The 23,139-nt window shown below is 44.7% G+C and overlaps 2 protein-coding genes across 2 annotated transcripts in view; one reads left to right on the forward strand and one right to left on the reverse strand.

Moving 5' to 3' along the window:
- The window catches only part of LOC114156291 (uncharacterized), a 46,838-nt gene extending 29,118 nt beyond the window's left edge, over nucleotides 1–17,720 (forward strand). The window contains exons 18-34 of the mRNA XM_028036644.1: nucleotides 2,998–3,279; nucleotides 3,693–4,007; nucleotides 4,262–4,294; nucleotides 4,379–4,510; nucleotides 4,592–4,644; nucleotides 5,033–5,087; nucleotides 6,487–6,585; nucleotides 7,285–7,344; nucleotides 11,213–11,494; nucleotides 13,972–14,286; nucleotides 14,867–14,938; nucleotides 15,048–15,164; nucleotides 15,579–15,695; nucleotides 15,796–15,897; nucleotides 16,070–16,129; nucleotides 17,110–17,265; nucleotides 17,355–17,720. Coding sequence (XP_027892445.1) covers nucleotides 2,998–3,279; nucleotides 3,693–4,007; nucleotides 4,262–4,294; nucleotides 4,379–4,510; nucleotides 4,592–4,644; nucleotides 5,033–5,087; nucleotides 6,487–6,585; nucleotides 7,285–7,344; nucleotides 11,213–11,494; nucleotides 13,972–14,286; nucleotides 14,867–14,938; nucleotides 15,048–15,164; nucleotides 15,579–15,695; nucleotides 15,796–15,897; nucleotides 16,070–16,129; nucleotides 17,110–17,265; nucleotides 17,355–17,563 — 2,459 coding nt within the window. The 3' untranslated portion in view covers nucleotides 17,564–17,720. The remainder of the gene's footprint in view (nucleotides 1–2,997; nucleotides 3,280–3,692; nucleotides 4,008–4,261; nucleotides 4,295–4,378; nucleotides 4,511–4,591; nucleotides 4,645–5,032; nucleotides 5,088–6,486; nucleotides 6,586–7,284; nucleotides 7,345–11,212; nucleotides 11,495–13,971; nucleotides 14,287–14,866; nucleotides 14,939–15,047; nucleotides 15,165–15,578; nucleotides 15,696–15,795; nucleotides 15,898–16,069; nucleotides 16,130–17,109; nucleotides 17,266–17,354) is intronic.
- Nucleotides 17,721–20,162: 2,442 nt separating this feature from the next.
- The window catches only part of pkhd1l1.1 (PKHD1 like 1, tandem duplicate 1), a 38,607-nt gene continuing 35,630 nt past the window's right edge, over nucleotides 20,163–23,139 (reverse strand). Inside the window, exons 65-66 of the mRNA XM_028036645.1 lie at nucleotides 21,950–22,103; nucleotides 20,163–20,766 (exon numbers count right to left, since the gene is read on the reverse strand). Of these exons, the coding sequence (XP_027892446.1) occupies nucleotides 20,519–20,766; nucleotides 21,950–22,103 (402 nt within the window). The 3' untranslated portion in view covers nucleotides 20,163–20,518. The remainder of the gene's footprint in view (nucleotides 20,767–21,949; nucleotides 22,104–23,139) is intronic.

Here is a 23,139-nt window from a genome sequence, read left to right on the forward strand (position 1 = left end):
CTGGCATTGTCATCTTGGAATATGCCCGTTCCATTTGGGAAGACAAAATCCATTGATGGAATAACCTGGTCATTCAGTATATTCAGGTAGTCAGCTGACCTCATTCTTTGGGCACACAATGTTGCTGAACCTAGACCTGACCAACTGCAGCAACCCCAGATCATAGCACTGCCCCCACAGGCTTGTACAGTAGGCACTAGGCATGATGGGTGCATCACTTCACCTGCTTCTCTTCTTACCCTGATGCGCCCATCACTCTGGAACAGGGTCAATCTGGACTCATCAGACCACATGACCCTCTTCCATTCCTCCAGAGTCCAATCTTTATGCTCCCTAGCAAACTGAAGCCTTTTTTTCTGGTTAGCCTTACTGATTAGAGCTTTTCTTACGGCTACACAGCTGTTCAATCCCAACCCCTTGAGCTCCCTTCGCATTGTGCGTGTGGAAATGCTTTTGCGTTCACAATTAAACATACTCCTGAGTTCTGCTGTTGTTTTTCTTCGATTTGATTTGACCAAACGTTTAAGTAATCGCCGATCACGATCATTCAGGATTTTTTTCCGACCACATGTCTTCCTGGAAGACGATGGTTCCCCACCATCCTTCCAGTTTTTAATGATGCGTTGGACAGTTCTTAACCCAATTCTAGTAGTTTCTGCAATCTCCTTAGATGTTTTCTCTGCTTGATGCATGCCAATGATTTGACCCTTCTTAAACAGACTAACGTCTTTTCCACGACCACAGGAAGTGTCTTTTGCCATGGTTGTTTAAGAAATGAGGAGTTACTCATTGCATCAGCTGGGGTTAAATAACTTGTTGCCAGCTGAAAGATAATCGCCTATGAAGAACTTATCCAATAGGAGGCTTGTACCTATTTGCTTAGTTAAATCCAGGTGGCGACTTTTTTTTGGCCAGGCAGTGTATTTTCTAGGAAGCAGCTCATTTTTATTGCTTTGTACATAAGTGGTGCTTTTTGAAAGTGAACCAGGTTAAGAAATGTTAATGTCTTTGATCTGAAAACAATGTCTTGATTATTAACTTTATAACCTTTGAACCCACCGCCTGTTGATGGTGGTGGTGGTGGTTGATGCTGTCAGGCTGGAGGAGGAGTCCTATCGGACCTTTTTGGCCAATGGGACCCCAGAAGCAGCTGATGGGTACCGGCAGACTATGTGAGTTGGGTCGTCGCTGAGGCAAAAACTCTGGGTGAGAGGAGTTTGGAGATGTCATGGAGACATTCAATATGGCGTCTTGAGGGGGAGAGCAGTACAGCACCAACACCGATTATAGTGGGGATGGTGTGCTGCTGACCTCCACCCGGGACGACTTGGGTCAGTGGGCAGAATACTTCCAAGTCCACCTTAGGCCCATCAGGATGTCTTCCACTGAGGAAGCAGCGCCTGCAGACTTTGGGTCGGGCTCTTTAGTCTCTGGTGCTGAGGTCACCAAGGGGGTTAAAAAGCTCCTCGGTGAGATTCACCCAGAGTTCCTTAAGGCTCTGGATGCTGTTGGGTTGTGTTGGTTGATGTGATTCTGCATTATTGCATGGATTTTGGGGGCGGTTCCCCTGGATTGGCAGACCACACAGTGTGTCCAACTACAGATGGATCTCACCCTGTGTGATGAACCGAAGATTCAAAGTTGTGATTCGTCGGTCCATAGCACTTTCTCCCAGTTTTTAATAGTCCTATAGCACTGTTGCATGGCCCAGGCAAGCCTCCTTGTCATATTCTGACATCTTAGCAATGGCTTTCTTGTTGCAACTTGCTTGGTCAAACTTGCAACTCCAACTATTCTAATCAGAAGTAATTGCAGTAATTTCAGTGGTCGCTGAAATTACTGCAACCACTATTAAGCTGTGCTAGGAGCTGTTGTCCACCTATCAGGCTAGCTGTTAACTCTCAGACACTTGTCTTTTGTTTCTGTTCTTGCTGTGGGTCTGCCAGACCTCTTCCTGTCAGAGTTTGCCCCACTTTCCCCACTGAAAATAGAACTACATTTTTAAATGTCTGTTGTTGGAATCCATTTTTATTCACTACCTGATCAGATCTTTTTCCTATGCATTCCTTGAGATGAAGAAATCACTGCTGCAAACCTCACTGACAAACTTCCCCTTGCAATAAACCTCTGACAGATAAAGATAGATCGTAGATAAATCTTTATTGTCATTGTCACAAGAACAACGAAATTTAAAAAGTGCCATCAGTCAGTGCATATGCTTAAAAACAAAAAATAACTGTCTCACAATTTACACACAATGTAAGAAATAAATAACAAATAACTGATAAAAAAACAAAGAAATAAGAATAGCCACATTCTCACATACATCATTCATGATGATTAATGGTTGTTTCTGATTGCATTTAGTTTTGTTATTGCTATCGGGTAGCAATCTGCAGCTCATCAGTATGAGCTGCAGATCAGAGTATCTGGCAGTTCATCCCTTTCAGTAAAAGCTTGAAACGTTGGGGTGTTCTCAAACTTTGGAGTGGTAGTGTGTGTTTCCCAACAATTGTTCCAGCCTAAGCCTCTAGGGGGAAACTAACGTTTTAGTTAATCTTTTTATGAACATGAACAGTTTTGACCTTCTTCCAGGTGGTTTTCGAGAACTTTATTGTGCAGAATAATCCCCTGACCTGGGCCTGTCTTGTACATGTATTTGGCTCGTTGGTCACCTCTGATCACAGCGTCTTCTGCATGGTTTCCACTGCTTTGTCTTTGAGGTCATGGCCTTTAATTGATCGGCTCTAGGAGTCTGAACCACAAGCTTTGCTGCCGCTTTGGATAACCGCACATGTCCTGCAGCTCTGCTGAGACTGTTTAACATCATCATCTGTTTATCATGCTACGCTGATGACGCTCTGTTCTCTGTTTCTAAAATCCTTCAGGTTGCTGCAGATTTCTGGTCCAGATTTGTTCCTCAGTGGTTGATGTTTGAGTATTTTCTGTTTTCATCCTGCTCCTCATCCTCTGCTCTGTGACCCTCTGTGCCCTCAGACGACCCTTATGTTCATCACCTCAACGCTACATGCAGGTGGACTCTCAGGATGCCTGGAGACAGGAGTGGGGAGGCGGTTCCACTCCCACCGGATTTTTTAGACACTCTGGCTGAGTGGATCTGCCAGGACCTTAAATGTGGAAGAGTTCATATTATGAAGGAAATTGTTGCGCCTCAAGACAGCAAGTGCTTCCAGGACTGTAGGTACCAGGACCGCCATCTACGGAGCTGCTTAGAGACGTTTACAGCAGGATGCAACGTTACCACAGAAGTGGTTTGTGGTGAGATTTCCTGATTCATCCATCCATCCATCTTCTTCCGCTTATCCGGGGTCGGGTCGCGGGGGTAGCAGCTTCAGAAGGGAGGCCCAGACTTCCCTCTCCCCAGCCACTTCTTCTAGCTCTTCCGGGGGAATCCCGAGGCGTTCCCAGGCCAGCCGAGAGACATAGTCCCTCCAGCGTTCTCCAAGAAAATAATACATCTATGTTTGAAACTGTTTTAAAATGACTAAGATTCAGTGGTGAGACTGCACCTTTAACTTTATGAAATGAAACCATATTGATGTTGTAACAGTTGAGGAGCTCTAGAGACTGCAGTCCCCTATCTAGAATCTCTAGAATCAGTCATTTCTGAATTCAATCATTGGGTTGTTTTCAGGTGTGAACTTTTAACATCCTGGTCATTTTGTCTCCAGGTCATCAGTCCGTTCGGCTGGAGGGAGCTAAGGGTCAGTGCGCCGGGCGGGTGGAGGTCTGGAAGGACAGGATGTGGGGCACGGTGTGTGACGACAGATTTGACCTGAGAGAAGCCAACGTGGTTTGCGCCCAGCTGGGCTGTGGGACCGCTCTAAAGGTGACGGGTCAGAATGGATTGTTCCCTCCAGGGAGCGGACCGATTCACCTAGACGAGCTGAACTGCACCGGGAACGAGCAGAACCTGTGGTTCTGTCCGGGTGTCCAGGAAAACTCCGACTGCGGACACAAAGAGGATGCTGGTGTGGTGTGTTCAGGTCAGTCTGATGGAGTTCACCCTGCAATCCGTGGATCACTGGTTCGATTTCCGTTCTACAGCCCTTGTTTGTATAGTTGGGTAAGACTGGTGTTGGTCAGAAAAGCTGATGGTACAAAATTGCTGCCTTGCCCCTGTTAACCTGCCCCAGGGTAGCTGTAGCTTCAATCCAGTATCCACTATCACCAGCATGTGAACCGAAATCTAAGCTGTACAGGTCAGCTTGAAACTTTTCTTTTCCTGTTTTCTCTGCAGAATCTAAGGCGTTGTTTAAAGTAACTACACCAGGTATGACTGTGTTGATGAATTTTTAGCAATATCAGCTGAGTCTTTGAATCTTTTAATGTATTTGATGTATGTCTGTTGCTCCAGCTTCTCCGTCAGCCGTTTATTCTCCAGAACATATCGCCATCACATTGCTGTCTGTTCTAGTGGTTTTATTTGCCATTATCAACATGTTTCTCTGCTGCCTTCACTTCAAACGGCACAGAAGGTCCTCACCTGGTAAACATCTGAATCTGTAGCAAATCTGTCATATCTGCAGTGAATTCAGCAGTAAAGTTTGTTCTAACATTGTTTGTAAAGATGAGCGAGGTGAGCAGAAGACAGCAGACGCTGATCTGAAGGTCCAGGTGACTGTGAGGGTGTAGACCATGAGGTGGAAGTCCTGAAGATGGACCAAAGCTTGAAGAAGCACCGACTCCAAAATCCTGATTATTGCTTTAGACCACAACTAATAAAAGGAAACCATATTTATCACAAGTAGTCTAATTTGAAAGTAATTAATAAAAACTGTAAAAGATTTTGCATTATCATCTGGGACATCAACCTGATGGATGATGATGATGGATGAAGATAAGTCTGGTGGACTACCAGGCTTTACTTATTTACACTGATGGATGATGGTGTTGATGTTGATGATGAGGATGGATGGTTATGGATGATGATGATGATTGTTCCCTTGCCTGGACGCGGGTCACCGGGGTACCACCCTGTGAGGTGGGGCACGCTGACGCATGGCTCAAGGTGCCATGCGTCCTTGAGAGGGGCTGGAGATACTTCCACTCCAGATATGCCCTTGGTGAGAGGCGCTGGGCAGGAGTGGGCATACTTGTTGCCCCCCATCTTTGTGCCTGTACATTGGGATTTACCCTGGTGAAAGAGAGGGTAGCCTCCCTCCGCCTACAAGTGGGGGGACGGGTTCTGACTGTGTGCTTACGCACCAAACAACAGTTCAGATTATGCACTGAGTCCTTGGAGGGGCTACTGGAGAGGTAAGGTAAAGGTAATTTTATTTATATAGCACGTTTTCAGCAACAAGGCAATACAAAGTGCTTTACAGGAATTAAAAGGAAATACAAACAAAATAAACCAAAGGAAAGAGCAAAAGAAGGAAAAGAATCTAATGTTGATTCAAAGGCATAAGAACTTCTGCTCTTGACACCACTTTGTTAAAAATGTAAATTCTGTTGCGACACCTCCAGGCGCTGCAACCATCTTCTGATGTCTATTTATTTCTTTATCTTTGTATATTATGTATATACACATAACCTGCATTTTAACTCGAGTCGAGCAAATCTCAATGTCGTTGTAATCTGTTGATGACAATGACAAATAAATCTGATCTTTACTTCTCCTCTAATTCAGAAATATCAGCCAGCAAACTGCCAGAAGTGAAATAACCAATAAACCCACGTTTCAAGGAAACAAAGGAACATTGTCACTTTAATAACTGGCTTGTAGGTGTGTGTGTGTGTGTGTGTGTGTTGAATTTCTCTTTCTGTCTTTAGGTCTGGCCCATGTTGTCTTTCTGCATTTGTTCCTGAACTGAAAACTTTTCATTTGTTTCACTGATCTGTTCTTCATCGTCAGGCAATCGTCCGGATTGCTGCTGTTCAGCAATCTCTTTCTCTGGCCACTGATCAATTGCCAACAAGAGCAAGACGAGGATCATCAGATGGATTCAGGTCCAGCTCTACGACTGCAGCCATGGGATCCGCTTATCCTGAAAATACCTTGCAGTAGTAGGACATAGGGGGCACTTACTTATTTCAATTAAAAGTGTCTCAGGATTGGACCCTGAGGAACGCCACGTGATGTTTGTGCATTCCTGTTAGGTTTTTCCTCCAGTGATCCGTGGTTGACGGCATGCTGCTGCTGGACGAGTCCAGTCCACAGAAATACAGTAAAAACCATCCAAAGTGGTTCTGACTGCCTCAGAACGGCTGAGTTGGACTCGGTTCTAATGTCAACCAACAACTTTATTCACAAACAGGAAATGAATTAAATGTTTTTAATCTTTTATTTCCATTTATTTCTGCAAATGTTCCTGCAGTTTCAGTTAAAATCACATTTCTGTGGTTTTCTTATTGCTGCCAATAATTTAATTTTTCATGTCCAGCTGATTTTGAAAGCAGAAGAAGAGAGTGGAGCCTCTGATGTGTCACTTCCTGCTGCGATGCAGAGTTCAGTCTGAGAAGAAGAAGAAGAAGTTGATGTGGAGGATCATCTCCTCGCTGTGACCAACATGAAGCTGCTTCAGCTCCTCTGGATCCTCCAGCTGAGCTCGCTCTCTCCAGGTAAACCTCACATTCACACGCTGGAAGGCAGAGCTGCAAACTGCAGGACTGCAGCTGTTTTCTGTTACCAGATGGATTTTTCTGGATATTCATCTGATCTCAGCTCTTCTTCTTTATTGTGTTTTTTCTGTAATTGGAATAATTTTCCTTGAAATAATTCAAGCATTAAAAGGTTTGTTTGTTTAGAAATATCTGCGTCTAATTTCAGTTTTTCTTTCCAGGGTTTTATTTCTAGACAAATGAAATAACTTTAACAGTCTGCTTTCAATGCAGTTCAAACTGGAATCGTCTCCAGATCTCGTTTCTTTGGAGTTTATTGAGCGATTCTTAAAAACGTGATTCTGCTGCTGCTTGTAAACCGTTTCTAATTTGCTTTAAACTTGTGCAAATGTTTTGGTTTACTTTTGTGTAACCAGGTTGTTGTTGTGTTGCAAGTCGCTCAGGTCTCTCTTGAAAATGAGATCTAGATCTTAGTGGAGTTTTAAACAATGAAAAATCAACAATAAAGATATTTAAAGGTGGAGGTGAACCAGCTCTGATAGTTTCCCTCCATCAACTGCAAACTGAAACGAATGAATCTCCCAGTCTGTGTTTTAAATCCAGAACTCTGTTTTACATATTCTGTGTGTTTCTGCAGCTTGTTGCTTCACGATGCTGCTCTTAAATTAAAAACTAAACTCCCTTTATTCATCATTTCAGCTCTTCTTGATGCTTCCGCTCCAGATCCTGGGGTCCAAGTGGCACCTGAAGACATGGACGGTGAGTAAGACGTCGATCTGCAACCGTTCCTCCTGGCAGAGACCCAAACTCACGTCCTGCCGTTCTGGTGCCGACGGTTCGGCCCACATCTGGGCAGCACCGTGCAGTGTGATGCTGCGGCGGTGGCAGGATGTGGGGTGACCTGCTGAGGAAGTGCCTCTGGGTGATGCAGCAGCTGCAGCGCTCCCACGCAGACTGGTATCAAACACGCTGCAGTTATTGAGACAAACAGCTTCAGCCGCAGATCCTCACTTTACCTGCAGAATCACAGGAAGGGAAACAAGAACAACTAAAGGTTCTGTCAGTTTTCGAAAGTGTGGAGGAGAATCATGAGCAATGAAATATTTTCACAAAGTGGCTCATCAAATATGGAATATAACTTAAAATGTGTATTTGCATGCTTCTCTTAATATCGGTAGGGTTCAAAGATCAACCACTTACTTTGTGTTTTCTTGCATTTTTCTGAGATCCGACCATCATGATGTGCTGCCTGTGATTTTCTCTTTTTCATCCAACCTGGATTTCCTCTTCTGTAAAAAAAAAAAAGCTGCATATATATATATATATATCTATATATATATATATATAATTGGTGGTGTGTGTGTGTGTGTGTGTGTGTGTGTGTGAGCATTCAGAGCGACCAGAGAGTGTGAGAATTAAAGTCTTTCTTGGTTCTGTCGGACCCAGGCGGTTGGTGGCAGAAATGCGACGGCCTGCAGTCAGAGTGGAGCTGAATGGTGCGGCTGACCCGTCTCACCAGGAGAAGTGATGGAGATGAATCATCTGCCTCCATCAGATGGAAGCAGGACGTATTTTTAGTTTCCGGTTCTCGCTGCAGCTCCTTCTTCCTTCTGGATGTTTCTCTTATTCCTGAGAAACGTTTTTCTCAGCTCCAGCCGTCGACCCGTTTTCCTCAGGATGGAATTTATTCCTTATCGATCGGTTTTCTTGTTGGGGCCTGCCATGCAAAGCAATGGCAGGAACCTATTACTATTGTCGGAGAAAGCGTTTCTTTATTCTTTATTTTTCTTCCGTAACCGTTAATGCGGCTCATACCGCTGCGTGCACACCTACAAATGAGGTATCAAAACGTGCAGAAAATTCACGCCATTGGAGCTATTATTTTTGGTGGGATTTGGGCTTAACGTGGCGACATAATTCGCAAAAAACTACGAAAAAAACCCCATTATAAGTCAATGGGAAAAATCCTAGAAATACCCTATTTTTGAGGATTTTCTGTGTCGTCACTAATTCACGTAGAAATGCCATTCAAATTTCATTTTGTAGATACGTCTGTGATCTCTTCGAAAGTGAAGACGGCTCGTCAATACCAGTTACGGTTTGTCCACAATTTGCCTCTAAGCGACCCAAAGGTTCTCATTTTTCCTGAAATTAGAGTGAGAGCCGATCTCAGCTAGAGTGAGAAATGAAGAGGTTTTTTGAGCCCAAGATAATTTTGAAATCGCCATGACGCCCACAAATATCGCACGATTGGTATCAAAATCGGTCCTGACATTGATACGCCTGTCTGCTCCGGTAAAATGTTTTCGAAATTTCTCTAGACCGTACGGTTTTCTGTCACGGCGCTTCAGAGCAAAGTCATGCGACAGGATTTTCTGAGGCTGTCTCAGGCTTTCTCCCATGTATTTGACTACAATTTCAGATCTGGGCAAACCATTTCTTTCTCTCATCGCTGTAAATGCTCTGAGTGAGGTAGAGACATGAATCTCGGGACTATCGCAGAAGACACATAGGCCTCTCATACGCTCCAAACGCTTTTCGAATATCTATTACGGTTCCCGAACAGGAAGGATTTGTTCCCTATGCTTTTTTTCAGTAAAACGTGTTTGCTCAAAGACAGTATTCTCTGCCCCAGCCTCTTTCACTAACAGTTCACACCCTGCTGAGAAAATTATTTACCATAGCAACGGAACTCAGGAGGCTATTGGCTGCTGATTAGGACTACAAATACGCCTCACTGTAGTTCTATCTATCCTCAGTTGAAACAGATCAGGACTGAACTGGCCTTTAGAACTAATTGCTGCTATGGGCTGTATATAACTGATTTAACTCAGTAACTGTTACACATGGGATTAGTTTGGAACTTTAAAATGGAGCATAATAATAATTTCAAAATAAAAGCCTTGTATATTTTTAAATCAGGTAATTGCTCTGTTGAGCATTATATAACTGATTTAACCCAATGACTGTTACACATGGGATTAGTTTGGAACTTTAAAATGGAGCATAATAATAATTTCAAAATAAAAGCCTTGAATATTTTTACATCATGTAATTGCTCTTTTTGGCTTTATTTGACTTTTTCATCCAAAGCACTGTTACACATGGTATTAGTTTGGCCCTTTGAAATGAAGCTTAACAAAAATTTCAAAATAAAAGCCTTGACAATTTGTACACGACATTATTGCAGTTTTCAGCATTATATAACTGATTTTATCCAATGACTGTTATACATGCATTTAGTTTGGCACTTTGAAATAAAGTTTAACAAAAATTTCAAAATAAAAGCCTCGACAAAATTTTACATCATACTGAATGGTGCACGTCCACCTTACTTAACGTTCTTGTGATTCTCCACATGCTATTGATTACGTTGCAGCGTTCTTTAGCATCGATGCTTATTTCTAGCATGACAACGCCGGGCCCAAACCGACGGGCACACTTTGGCAGGCCCCGGTTAAATTTCTTCAGGAATTTTCTAGTTATCTCTTTCATCTTCACTTTTCTCACTAAGAGAATTTTATTTTTGAAATTATAAGACTAAATTTGTAATCTTATGAGAATAAAGTAGAGATTTAACTCCTACACTGTCACTCAGTTCTGCGTTAAACCCGGTGAAGTTCTGCTTTTATAACGAAGCAAATCTTTCATCTTCTGACATGTCAGGATCAAATGACTGTCGGTATCAGAACCAGGCTGACCGGGCCGCTGACCGTCAGAACGGCCCCAGCTGGGCCCAGTTTTCTAACTCTCCTTTCATCATATTGACTTTGTTCTCGAAGTTTCAAACAATTTTCTTAGCTTGATCCTGATACTCCGTCAGAGAGGAGAGTCATTGGTTTTCTAATTAATTAATCAAAAAATATACACAATATGGCCAAAAGTTTAAAATTGTTCCAGTTTGTTATTTCAGTCCCAGCTGTTCAAGTCCAATGAATTCATGATAATAACCATAAATGGTGCTGGGGTGAGGAAAGAGCTGCAGAGGTTAAAGGTTAAAATAACAAACGTTTCAGATCAGTGGCGGTTGACCAAGCCTTGACTGCTGGGCCCAAAGGTTCTGGATTACTACCAGAACCGTCTGTTTGAGTAGAAGCGGTGTTGGAGAAACGGCAAGCAGGAAGTGGCTTCGCTGCTACAGGAAACAGACCATTAACAGTCAGAGACGTGTGGAAACAGGATCTGATCCAAACAAAGAACATGAACAGTTTTGACCTTCTTCCAGGTGGTTTTCGAGAACTTTATTGTGCAGAATAATCCCCTGACCTGGGCCTGTCTTGTACATGTATTTGGCTCGTTGGTCACCTCTGATCACAGCGTCTTCTGCATGGTTTCCACTGCTTTGTCTTTGAGGTCATGGCCTTTAATTGATCGGCTCTAGGAGTCTGAACCACAAGCTTTGCTGCCGCTTTGGATAACCGCACATGTCCTGCAGCTCTGCTGAGACTGTTTAACATCATCATCTGTTTATCATGCTACGCTGATGACGCTCTGTTCTCTGTTTCTAAAATCCTTCAGGTTGCTGCAGATTTCTGGTCCAGATTTGTTCCTCAGTGGTTGATGTTTGAGTATTTTCTGTTTTCATCCTGCTCCTCATCCTCTGCTCTGTGACCCTCTGTGCCCTCAGACGACCCTTATGTTCATCACCTCAACGCTACATGCAGGTGGACTCTCAGGATGCCTGGAGACAGGAGTGGGGAGGCGGTTCCACTCCCACCGGATTTTTTAGACACTCTGGCTGACCAGGTCTGCCAGGACCTTAAATGTGGAAGAGTTTATGCTGTGAATAAATTCAACCTGCCTCCCAAAGACAAGTGCTTCCAGGACTGCGTGTACCAGAACCAGCGTCTACAGAGCTGCTCAGAGACGTTTACTCCAGGATGCATCGTGATCTCAGAAGTGGTTTGTGGTGAGATTTGTTTGATTCTCCAAAGTAACAAACGATGGAGGCCTGACCTTTTGGCATTTTGTCGATTGCCATCATCAGAATCATCAACGCCCATCAAGCACAGCGCCTTGCTGAAGTATTCAGTCCCTTGAACTTTTCAACCTTTTGCTGCTTTTCAGCCTTCAAACATAAAAACCTTTTTTTATTTTGTGAAGAATCAACAACAATCGTGAGGTGGAACGAAATTTATTGGATATTTTAAACTTTTTTAACAAATAAAAACCTGCAAAGTGGGACGTGCCATATTATTGGGCCTTGCGTTACTACTCTATAGCGCCACCTTTTGCTGCGGTTGCAGCTGCAAGTGGCTTCGTTTCGACTCCATCAGTTTTGCTCAAGGAGAGACTGAACTTCTGGCCCATTCTTCCTTAAACCAGCTGGAGCTCAGTGAGGTTGGATGGATGGAGAGCTTGTGAACAGCAGCTTTCAGCTTTTTCCACAGATTCTCCATTGGATTCAGGTCTGGACTTTGACTAGGCCATTCTAACACCTGGATACATTTATTTGTGAACCATTCTATTGTAGGTTTTGCTTTCTGTTTGGGATCTTTGTCTTGTTGGAAGGTAAATCTCCGTCCCAGTCTCAGGTCTTTAAAAACTCCAACAGGTTTTCTTCCAGAACGGTTCTGTATTCGGTTCCATCCAGCTTCCCTGCCCTGCTGAAGAACAGCAGGCCCAGAACATGATGCTGCCACCACCATGTTTGACACTGGGGATGATGTGTTCAGGGTGATGAGTTGTTGCTTTTATGGAAACATATCTGACCAGAGCAACTTCTTCCATGTTGCTGTGTCTCCCAGGTGGCTGGTGTCAAACTTTAAACCAGACTTTTATGGTTCTCTTTGAGAAATGTCTTTCTTCTTGCCACTCTTCCATAAAGGCCAGATTTGTGCAGTTTACCACTGACTGTTGTCCTATGGACAGACTCTCCCACCTGAGCTGTAGATCTCTGTAGATCCAGAGTGATCCAGAGTGATCAAGGGCCTCTTGGCTGCATCTCTGATCTTCTCCTTGTTCCAGATGAAAGTTTAGAGGACGGCCGGGTCTTGGTGGATTTGATCTGATACTCTTTCCGTTTCAATATGATCGCCTGCTCACTGCTGCTTGAGGTGTTTAAAGCTTGGGAAATCTTTTTCTTTCCAAATCCAGCTTTAAACTTCCCCAACAGTATAGGAGCTGCTGGTGTTCCTTGGTCTTCATGATGAGAGACCATCACAGAGCAGCTGCATTTATACTTTATTATAAAGAGGTGATTCTATTTACCATCATCAGTCACTTAGGACAACGTTGGATCATCCAGAGATCCAAACTGAACTTCTGCAGTGAGTTTGCTGACAGTAAAGGGCCCAATAAAATGGCACGTCCCACTTTGCAGTTTTTATTTGTTAAAAACGTTTAAAATATCCAATAAATTTCGTTCCACATCACGATTGTGTCCCACTTGTTGATTCTTCACAACATAATAAAAGTTTTAGATTTTTATGTTTGAAGCCTGAAAAGCAGCAAAAGGTTGAAAAGTTCAAGGTTCAATGCTTGAGCCAGGCACTGCCATAGATCTATGGGTTCAGAAGTAACTAAACATTTAAAAGATCTCAGTGTTTCAGCTGTTCTTCAGTTTTCTAGAAGTTTGTTCCAGATTTGTGGTGCATAGAAGCTGAATGCTGCTTCTCCATGTTTGGTTCTGGTTCTGGTTCTGGATGCAGACCAGAACCAGAACCAGAACCTGAGAGGTCTGAAGGTTGATACAACAGCAGATTAATATTTTTTCTAAATGTTCTTTAGCTGATAAAAGGCTGACTTTATAACTGCCTCTACGTGGCTCTGATTGTTCAGGTCAGAGGTCAACCTGATCTCTGTTTTCCAGCTGGCACAACTGAAGCTGTGTGTTGATTCTAGATCTATAACTCTAGACAGCTCCTCTTTAATAACTGTAGTTTCTGCTCAGCTGGAGAAAGTTTGGTCTCATCCACACTTTGATCTGTTCAGTGATTGGATGGGGTCAAAGGTCACCGGCTTTGTCATAGTAGCTAATCTGATTACTTGTCGTATCCCCAGCCAGTGGCAGCATGTAGATATTGAGTAAGAGGAGTCTTAGGATTGGACCTTGAGGAACCCCACATTGACCTCTGACCTCTTGATGAGAAGTTTCCTATTGAAAAAAAGAAATCCCAGTTCTTCAGTTCAGACTGGAACCAGTTGAGTGCTGGACTGGAGAGTCCGACCCAACCGTCCAGTAATGTGTGATGGTCAGATGTTAGGAAGTCGAGTTTTACGTTCCGACTACAACGGAAGTTTAGTCGGTCATTTCTCCACGGAAACGACTTCTTACCAGACACAACCTTCGCTTTACTGGGAGCAATGGAATCAATGACGTCTCAGTGAAATCATTGGGTTGTTTTCAGGTGTGAACTTTTAACATCCTGGTCATTTTGTCTCCAGGTCATCAGTCCGTTCGGCTGGAGGGAGCTAAGGGTCAGTGCGCCGGGCGGGTGGAGGTCTGGAAGGACAGGATGTGGGGCACGGTGTGTGACGACAGATTTGACCTGAGAGAAGCCAACGTGGTTTGCGCCCAGCTGGGCTGTGGGACCGCTCTAAAGGTGACGGGTCAGAATGGATTGTTCCCTCCAGGGAGCGGACCGATTCACCTAGACGAGCTGAACTGCACCGGGAACGAGCAGAACCTGTGGTTCTGTCCGGGTGTCCAGGAAAACTCCGACTGCGGACACAAAGAGGATGCTGGTGTGGTGTGTTCAGGTCAGTTTCCATCAAACATCTGGTCTGTTGGACATGAACTGTCCAAGCTGACGTGTTTCTGCTAATGTCCACATTTGGACACAAACTCCTCTTGTGGATGCGGTGATGAGCTTTATTGGTAGGAGCTGCAATCATTTGAAATGTTTTTCACAAAAAACGAATGAAAACTAAAGATACAAAAATATCAAAATGGCTCAAAGTTAAATTCCCATCAGATTTCACTTCCATTCCCCCAACCATCAAACCATCCTACCATCAAACTATCCTACCATCAAACTATCCTACCATCAAACTATCCTACCATCCAAATATCCAACCCTCCTACCATCCTACCATTAAACCATCCTACCATCAAACCATCCTACCATCAAACCATCCTACCATTAAACCATCCTACCATCAAACCATCCCACCTGTCTTTTCTCCATTTGGTTTAACTTTATTTTAGTTTTTAGATCCTTTCATTCTAAACCATCAGTTTCTCTGTTTGCTTAAAGTAATAAAGAATCTGAAATATTTGACCTTAAACCTAAACATTATGGATTAGCTTGAATCTTTTCTCTTCCTGTTTTCCCTGCAGATTCGAAGGCGTTTTTTGGAGTAACCACAGAAGTTGCTCCAGATGCTCCTCAGACTGAGTTGATGACCACAGGTGAACATTTGCGAGTTGAATTTTATTTTTTAAACGAGATCAGCAGACCTCCAGGGATACGACTCGGTGAACCTGATTCTAACGTCTCTGATCTGTCCGTTGCTCTCAGCTCGTCTCGTCGGCGTTCCGTCGCCTGAACGTCTCGGCATCGTGGTTCTGGCTCTTGGACTGCTTGTTTTTGCCATCCTGAATTTGGTTCTGTGCTGCCTTTACAGGCGACGGCACGGTAGGTCCTCACCTCCTCATCTGTAGGTCAAAAGGTCAAATCTGCAGCAAATCTAGCAGTAAAGTTGCTTTTAACATCATTAGCAAAGTTGAGATCGGTGAGGACAACGGAGCAGACGGTTTGAACAACCTGTGGATGATGAGGAGGAGACGATGAAGATGGACCAAAGCTTGAAGACGTGTCGGCTCTAAAATACTGATTATTGTTAGAGTGATTTATTAAACAGAAAAACCCATTTATTTATGAATGATTTATTCCAAATGTAATAACTTTCTGAGATTTAAATAAAAGTGTGTTTCCTCCTGATGACCTGCTGGACGACAGACTTGCTGAAAGTCCATAAATATCTGGTTTCTCCATTTTGCCCTCCTGAGTTTTTGTTTTTCTGAAGTCTGCTCTTTGTTTCGTGTGCAGTCTTGCTCCTGCAGCAGACTCGCTCCAAGCAGGCGGCGCCCAGCGATCCTCCTCAGAATCTCTACAAGGCGAACCAGAACCTGGTGAGAGCCGGTCCCGTCCCGCTGCAGGCCGCCGGTGAGTCCTGAACGTCTCCGACCAGCAGCTGCTGTAATCCTGACGGGCTGTGGCTGTCGGAGCGCGGAGTCGATTCATTCTGTTCGTTTCCATCTCAAAGTCCCGTCCGAGTCCAGGACCGCGTGGAGCCGGACCAGGAGAGCGGACAGCGGGTCGGGAGACCCGGACTGTGAGCCGTCTGCCAGGATGTCCACCTTTTACAGTGAGACTCCTTCCTGTTTCTGCTCTGCTTTCGTCTCTGGCCGTTTGCTTCATGACAATTCTGCATGTCTGCGGTTTGGAGCTGCGCTGCACTTTGTTCCAGCCTCTGCAGCCTGATGCAGCCTGATGCAGTGAAACTGCTGCAGCCTGATGCAGCCTGCGCTTCTCTGCAGATTCTCAGAGATACAGAACAGACCTGAAGCCTTCAGCTCTCAGCAGCCTGAGTGAGGAAGGTGAGTCAGTCTGCAGCTCTATCCAGCTGCTGCAGCTCCATCCAGCTGCTGCAGCTCCATCCAGCTGCTGCAGCTCCATCCAGCTGCTGCAGCTCCATCCAGCTGCTGCAGCTCCATCCAGCTGCTGCAGCTCCATCCAGCTGCTGCACTAACTAAACATGTACCGTATTTTCCACACTATAAGTTGCACCTAAAAACCTTCAATAAGCCGACAGTGCGCCTTATAACCCACTGCGCCTTATAACCCACTGCGCCTTATAACCAACTGCGCCTTATATATGGACCAGTATTGAGCCACAACAGGTCTGGCAACTACGGTAAGCAGCCGCCAACTTCATTTTCCCCCGTAGAAGAAGAAGCGCGCGGTGCAGGCTGGGTTTTGTGTAAAGACCCCAAAATGGCTCCTATTAAGAGACAAGCTTACTACGCAGAGTTTAAGCTCCAGGCGATCAGTGATGCAGTAAAACACGGGAACAGAGCAGCAGCAGAGAATTTAACATGAACCAATCAATGGTTATAGTGGAAGTGGATCTATATTGTGATTTGATTTACAGTAACAGTATCAGACTGTTTTTTACGTGTTTATTGAATCGAGGAAAAGTTCCCCTCCACTATATGTTATACCTTGCTGTTGTTAAAAGATAAACTGTGTCACAAAAATACCATGTCACTGACTTTACCTCAGGAAAATAATAAAACAGCTGTTTATTCATTTTGGGAATGAAGGGAGTTTTCAGGACGCTGGTTTGTAATCTATGAATAAAGTTTGACTGACCTATCAGACTGTTTTGTTGACATTCCCTTTAGTGCAGCTCCATCTAGTGGATGCATAACGTAACCGCAGCCTCTACTGTAGCGTCTATTCTATGCGCCTTATAATGCGGAAAATACGGTAGTTTGCAGCAAACTAAATATTTAGGCCCCCCAGCGCCCCCCCCCCTCCCGGTGGACAGACTCTGCTTCCTGGTTTTACCTTCCAGGCTCCAGAGCGGCCACAGACGGTCAGTTCGGCCGAGCGTCCAGGATCTCGGAGGATTCCTTCGACTCGTCCAGCACCTCGTCTGGCGAATGCTACGAAAACGTGATTCCCAGCCAGAACCCGACCCGGTCAGGCGGGTCCACAAGCCAACAGAACCGTGAGTAACCAGGTGTCAGCAGGTCCATTTATTTATTCAGCCTTGAAGGCCATCTGTACTTCATGGACGTTTTTCTGGGTCGTCTGCAGTGACATCAGAATCGGGTCAGAACCGGGCTGGGAGCCCGCCACCCTACACAAACACTGGTTTCCAGTTTGCACTGGGAGGGAAGGGGGCGGAGCCAAGCTCAGGTAAAGGTCAGCGAGAGACGACCTCACACGTCCATCGGCACGATGCTGACGCTCCTCTGTCGCTAGGTGATGATGAAGATGATTATTGTCCTGTGAGCCCAGACTGAAAACCTTCATCTGATGATGATGATGGGAAGGAAGGACATCCTCCCCTCCCCCCCAGAGGAACATTCATGGATTCATCTTCAGATTGTGAAACAATTAGAAGCAGAAATCAGATTTTCATTCCTGATCAGAAATTGGATCAGACTTTGGTCCAATCAGCAGAGAGGAGCAAACTGAGCGCGCTCAGTGTGTCAGGAGGCGGAGCCAGTCAGGCAGCCATGTTGAATGTCCATCGTGTGGCTCAGAGCTCCAGATGAATCAGGATTTATTTACTGTAGAATAATTTAAACTTTGGTTTCAGATCCTATGAATTCATTTCATTTTATTGAACGTCTCAGATTTTTCTCCACGTCCATCTGAAAAGTTTCCTTTTCTAACTGTTTAGTTTGCAGCTGATGACACTTAAAAACACATTCAGTTCTTTTAAATCATGCAAACTCTTCGGCTCAAAATAAAAGGTTCAAAACTCAAAATGCGCCAAAGATATAAATTAAATTTACACAACCGTCCAAAGGTTGCATTTTGAGTTCTCCTAATAAATCCAGCTAGTTATTATTTATTTTACATTGTGGTTTAAGTCCAAACAGAAACTATTTGTTGGGAACTGGAGGCTTGTGGGTTTTTCTGCTGTTCCACCACCAGGAGGAGCCAGAAGGTTCTGACTGTCGTTTCCCCGCCGGTTCTGCAGCGCCGAGCTGCTCTGAGTATTTTCCCTTTTGTCTTCTTCTCTAAAGTCTACCTTGAATTTTTCCTGTGGTCAGAGGTCAAAGGTCAAAGGCCTTGGAATTCCCTACAGTGTTGCTCGAGTTCTTCCTCCTTCAAGAAAATCCACCCGATTATCTCATCCATACGGGGCAAAGGCTCGATTACCTGTCTGCCCCCCCACATCACCTGTGAGGCTCCACCCACCTGCAGTGACCCGGCGGTTCCCCCTGGATCCCCCTGGATCCCCTCGGTCCCCCTGGATCCCCCCAGCGGATCGACCTCATCAATTGAGCAGTTCAATCCTTCAGCCTCAGTTCAGGAACTGGATCCGTCTGTCCATCCTGTTCACTGGACAAGATTCACGTTTCATTCAGTACAAAATAAAGTGTTGAACCGATTCACCGGTTTCCTGTTTGTGGCCAAGCGACTCGTTGCCATGGTGACCCTACCAAACACGTTTCACTGCAGTTTTTTCTTATTTCAGAGCCTCGTATGATTCTAGTTTCTCTAGGTCTAGTTATTTATTTAGTGTCAGAACAGAAAACTCAAACTAGAATGACGAACAGAACCAGAACTAGAACCAGAACTAGAACCAGAACTAGAACCAGAACTAGACTGAAATAAAACAAAGATTGGGATTAAAAATGATCCAGAACAAATTCAACACCCTGAGGAGCTGCTTCAGGAACTAAGTACACCCTCCTGCTGGAGGAACTAAGTACACCCTCCTGCTTCAGGAACTAAGTACACCCTCCTGCACATTTTGAGCCTCCAGGTGTGTCAGAACAACCAATCAGCTGCTGACCTGGGGAGGGTCAAAGGTCATCTCCAAGCGGTGATGTCCATCTGGATCTCCTCCCACAGCCGGATCCGATCTGAACTCATCAGGTGCTTCAGGAGCAGCCGGTACCAAACCCGGTAGAATCTCAGCGTTACAGTTGAACAGCTGCTTCCAGTCTGGTTGCCATGGTTACCGCGGCACTGAGACCGGCCTAGTCAAAGTGTTCAGTGACATTCATATAAACAGACGGTGGATGAACCAGAGCTGGTTCTGGTTCTGATCATGTTACTAAACCGACTGGAGAACCGGGTCGGACTCTCCGATCCAGAACTCAACTGGTTCCAGTCTGAACTGAAGAACTGGGATTTCTCTGTTTCGATAGGAAACGTCTCATCAGAGGTCAGAGGTCACATGTGGGGACCCTCTGATTCTACATCGACAAGCTCCCACTGGCTCAGGATATGACAGGAAATAAAATCAGTTACCATGACAACGCAGATTATACAGAGCTCTACATTATGTCACCAGGTGACCTTTGACCCCATCCAATCACTGAACAGATGCTGAGAACTGATCGATGTGTGGATGAGACAAAACTTTCTCCAGCTGAACAGAAACTAGAGTTATAGATCTAGAGTTAATGCACAATTTCAGTTCTTCCATCTGGAAACCAGAGATCAGGCTGACCTCTGACCTCTGCCCTGACCCTCCAGATCCACATAAAGCCGGTTCCACGGTGGTTCTTCTAGCAGCTCCAGAACATTTCCAGAACCAGAGACTAAAGTCTCGGATCAGAGAAACTCATCCAGGCTTTGATTCCTGCAGCAGCGTCTTCACAGGTCTGATTGACAAATGTTTATTAATGTAGAATCTGTCTCTGACTTCCTGGTCCAGGTTCTCCAGGTTTTCTCACCTGAGCAGGTGAGTGAGCGTCTGCAGTCTCTGCTCCTCCAGGCAGACGTTTCAGATCCTCTCTTGAGCCAAACCCGTTGATGAAAGCGTGTGTGGAAGCAGAGGACGTTCGCCTTGAGGACCAGGGTGGAAACACGCTGATCTACATGATGAACATCTAGAAAACTGGATGGTTTCCACAGAAAGACGCTGATCTGACCAAACCAGAGTTATGCAAGACTTTATTTAATCTGAAACAATCAAAGAGTTGAAACTTAATTTCTTCCTTCAGAATCACTGATTACATGCAGAGGTTTGTTCCTCATTTTATTGCAGCTTTGATTTGATATTTCCTGCCAGTTTCTTCATTTTAAGCCATAAATAAGAAACAAAAACCATGAAAGAATTTTAGAAACCTGCAAACTTGATCCAGATTCAGGAGTTTAGATTTCTGGGACTAAACTGGATCAGAACCCGTTATTATGGGGTTGATCTACGTGACACAAGAAACCCAAAGAAAACACATTGATGACCAGCAGGGGGCGCTCCAGCTGAGCTGTGGCTCCCAGCAGGGGGCGCTCTAGCAGAGGGGGAGGCTGGTGGAGCAGCAGGCCACTTCATAGATGATGCTGATCAGACACAGTCCGCCTGCAGACACGACCGAGCCGGAGCTGAACACGCTGTCGTCCTCGGTGGTGGGGCGGGTTGGGCCCTCGGTGGGGCGGGTCGGGCCCTCGGTGGTGGTAGAGGGGGGGACGTCCACTACAGAGAAGGATCTAGACTGGGCACTCCAGTCCTTCAGAGTGAAGACCATGGTCAGGTTCTCCCCTGCAGAGAGAAGACGGGCCGTTACTAGAGGTGCACCAGGTTAGACCCGCCCACCAGATTAGCCCCGCCCACCTGGTCATGTCTAGTCACTGCACTGTTGCTAGCCGGTAACTTTCTTGTCGTTTTTAGAAAAATTTCAGACAAAAACAATTTGCATCGTCCAAAATCAGAACCTGCAGGTCAGGCTCTTTAAAGGTCGGCGATCGGCCAGAAAACTGCAATCGGTGCAGCCCTGCCTGTTACCATGACGGGTAACGTAACCCACAGGAAAGGTTACTTAAAATAAACCCGATAATGGTAGATGGTAGGTACGTTAATTTACTTCAGTGACTAATACCAACGCTACACAAGTATAAAGACAGTTTGCCTGATCAGAAGATTTTAAATTCACGGGGCAGCAGCAGAGGAGAGCACTCTGTCTGTGAGAAACAGTAGAATTTAATATAGTGAACAATTGTGGATCCACATTTACAAAGAAACAAAAATTGAGCGCTTTTGAAAGAAAGAAAAGAAAAGAAATAATCAAGTCTTTTCAATGTTTCTGTTAAATGTTCATGTAATGTCTCACGGCTAGTGACCAGCCGGGTCACCATCTACCAGCTCACTCCGTCCTCTGGGTCGGGGCTCGCCATCCAAGTTCTGGAAAGGATGATCTTTGGGTCTCTGGGCCCTACAGGCCAGAAGTTCACCATAACAAAATAAAACCTGACCGATGCTCCGATGTTACGCAACAGATTTCTCCGGCCTTCAGCCGCTCACAAGGGAAGCTTTTCGATTTCCAAGATTCTTCATCAAATTTTACAAGATCTTCCAGGCTGTTAGCAGAAACAACCATCAGCTCGGAGCTCTGCGGCTTGTCTGACGCAATCTGAGCAAAATCTCAGCACCGCAGTTAAAGGGGCGGGACAATCAACCTCATTGGCTGATGTGAAATCAGACTGTGCCAGTTATTGGTTGTTTAATCCGTCACTAAAAGCAATCAGTAAAGGCAAATTTCACAGCTTTTAAAGATTTTTAGCACTTTTTATCTATATTTATGAACATATTTATTAACTTATTTTTAACTTTATTACTTTTTAACTCTTATTGTAGAATAAGACATTAAATCAACATCTATTAATTTTTTACTTGTGTTTTTTAACACTGGGTTACAGTAAGGTCAAGGGTCAGGAGGTTAACTCACCGCTGGTCAGGATGGAGAGGTCGCTGAAGTTGGCCCAGCAGCTGCTGAAGCGGATGGTGGCGTTACCGTCCAGTCCTCCCACCGGGTCGCCACTGGCGTTCTTCATGCTGGCCGTCACTGTGAGCGAGGTCACACCCACCGAGACGCAGTTACCCTGAAACATCAGCACAAACCCCGTTACCGGGCGGAACTCACTCCGTTACCGTGCGACACTCACTCCGTTACCGGGCGGAACTCACTGTTACTGCCCGGTAACGGGTTGATTTCCGTCCGGCTCCTCCTGGAAGTATTCTGCTTACCCCAAGATTTATTACAACTCATTAAGCATCCGGGTTCAGTTGGAATATTTTTGCATATTTAGGCCAAAATAGTGAATTTTGCGGAATTTATTGATTTAGGTAAAAAATTCCCTGTGGAAAAAATGCGTTGTCCAAATATCCTTCAACAAGCATATTAAAATTGAAGCTTATACCAGAAGCAAACTTGGTCATCTGAGAATACTTTGATAATGTTTTATACAGCATTTATTTTCATTGTTATTTATTTTTTCAGATTTGTGCTTCTCGTCCTGTCTGCTAATCTGTCCTCCCTCAACTCTCCGTTGTATTTCTGACAATTTCCAAAGCTAATGCTAACCAGTCACCGAAGGGAGCAGATGTGAACTTTCACAATAAGAGCCCCATGCCAGTTCTGGTACAGGAAGTGCTATGTTAGCACTGCTGTTAGCTTGGCAACACCAAGAACTCCAGGAGCAACTTACTGGGTTGGCAAGGAACCCGTTCATAACAATTCCAGTTTTTTAGTAATTTCAGTTTTTCAACTTCATGGATACTTGTCAGGCTGGAAGCTTTGTGGACACTTGGTCCTCCTTTGTGGACACTTGGTCCTCCTTTGTGGACTGACCTCTACTCAGGAAGTCTCAGCCTGCAGCTGTTCTACTGTTTTTTATTGTTCAGTTGTTTTTTGGGGGGATTTTGTTAGTGAAATGGTTCTGGTTGCAGCTAGGGGGCGCTCTCATGCCGGTGCTGTGAAAGACTAAAACAACATAAGAGAACACTTTAAAGGGAAAATGATTCTTTCAGGAAATGAAAGAGGGACAAATAAAGAGAAATAAAAATGTTGTGCTGCAGTCTGATGTTGGAGGATCATAGAAACTAAAGTGAGGAATGAATGAATCCTGCTGAACCCTA

The sequence above is a fragment of the Xiphophorus couchianus genome, chromosome 13 (assembly GCF_001444195.1).
Source record: "Xiphophorus couchianus chromosome 13, X_couchianus-1.0, whole genome shotgun sequence".
Lineage (NCBI taxonomy): Eukaryota > Metazoa > Chordata > Actinopteri > Cyprinodontiformes > Poeciliidae > Xiphophorus > Xiphophorus couchianus.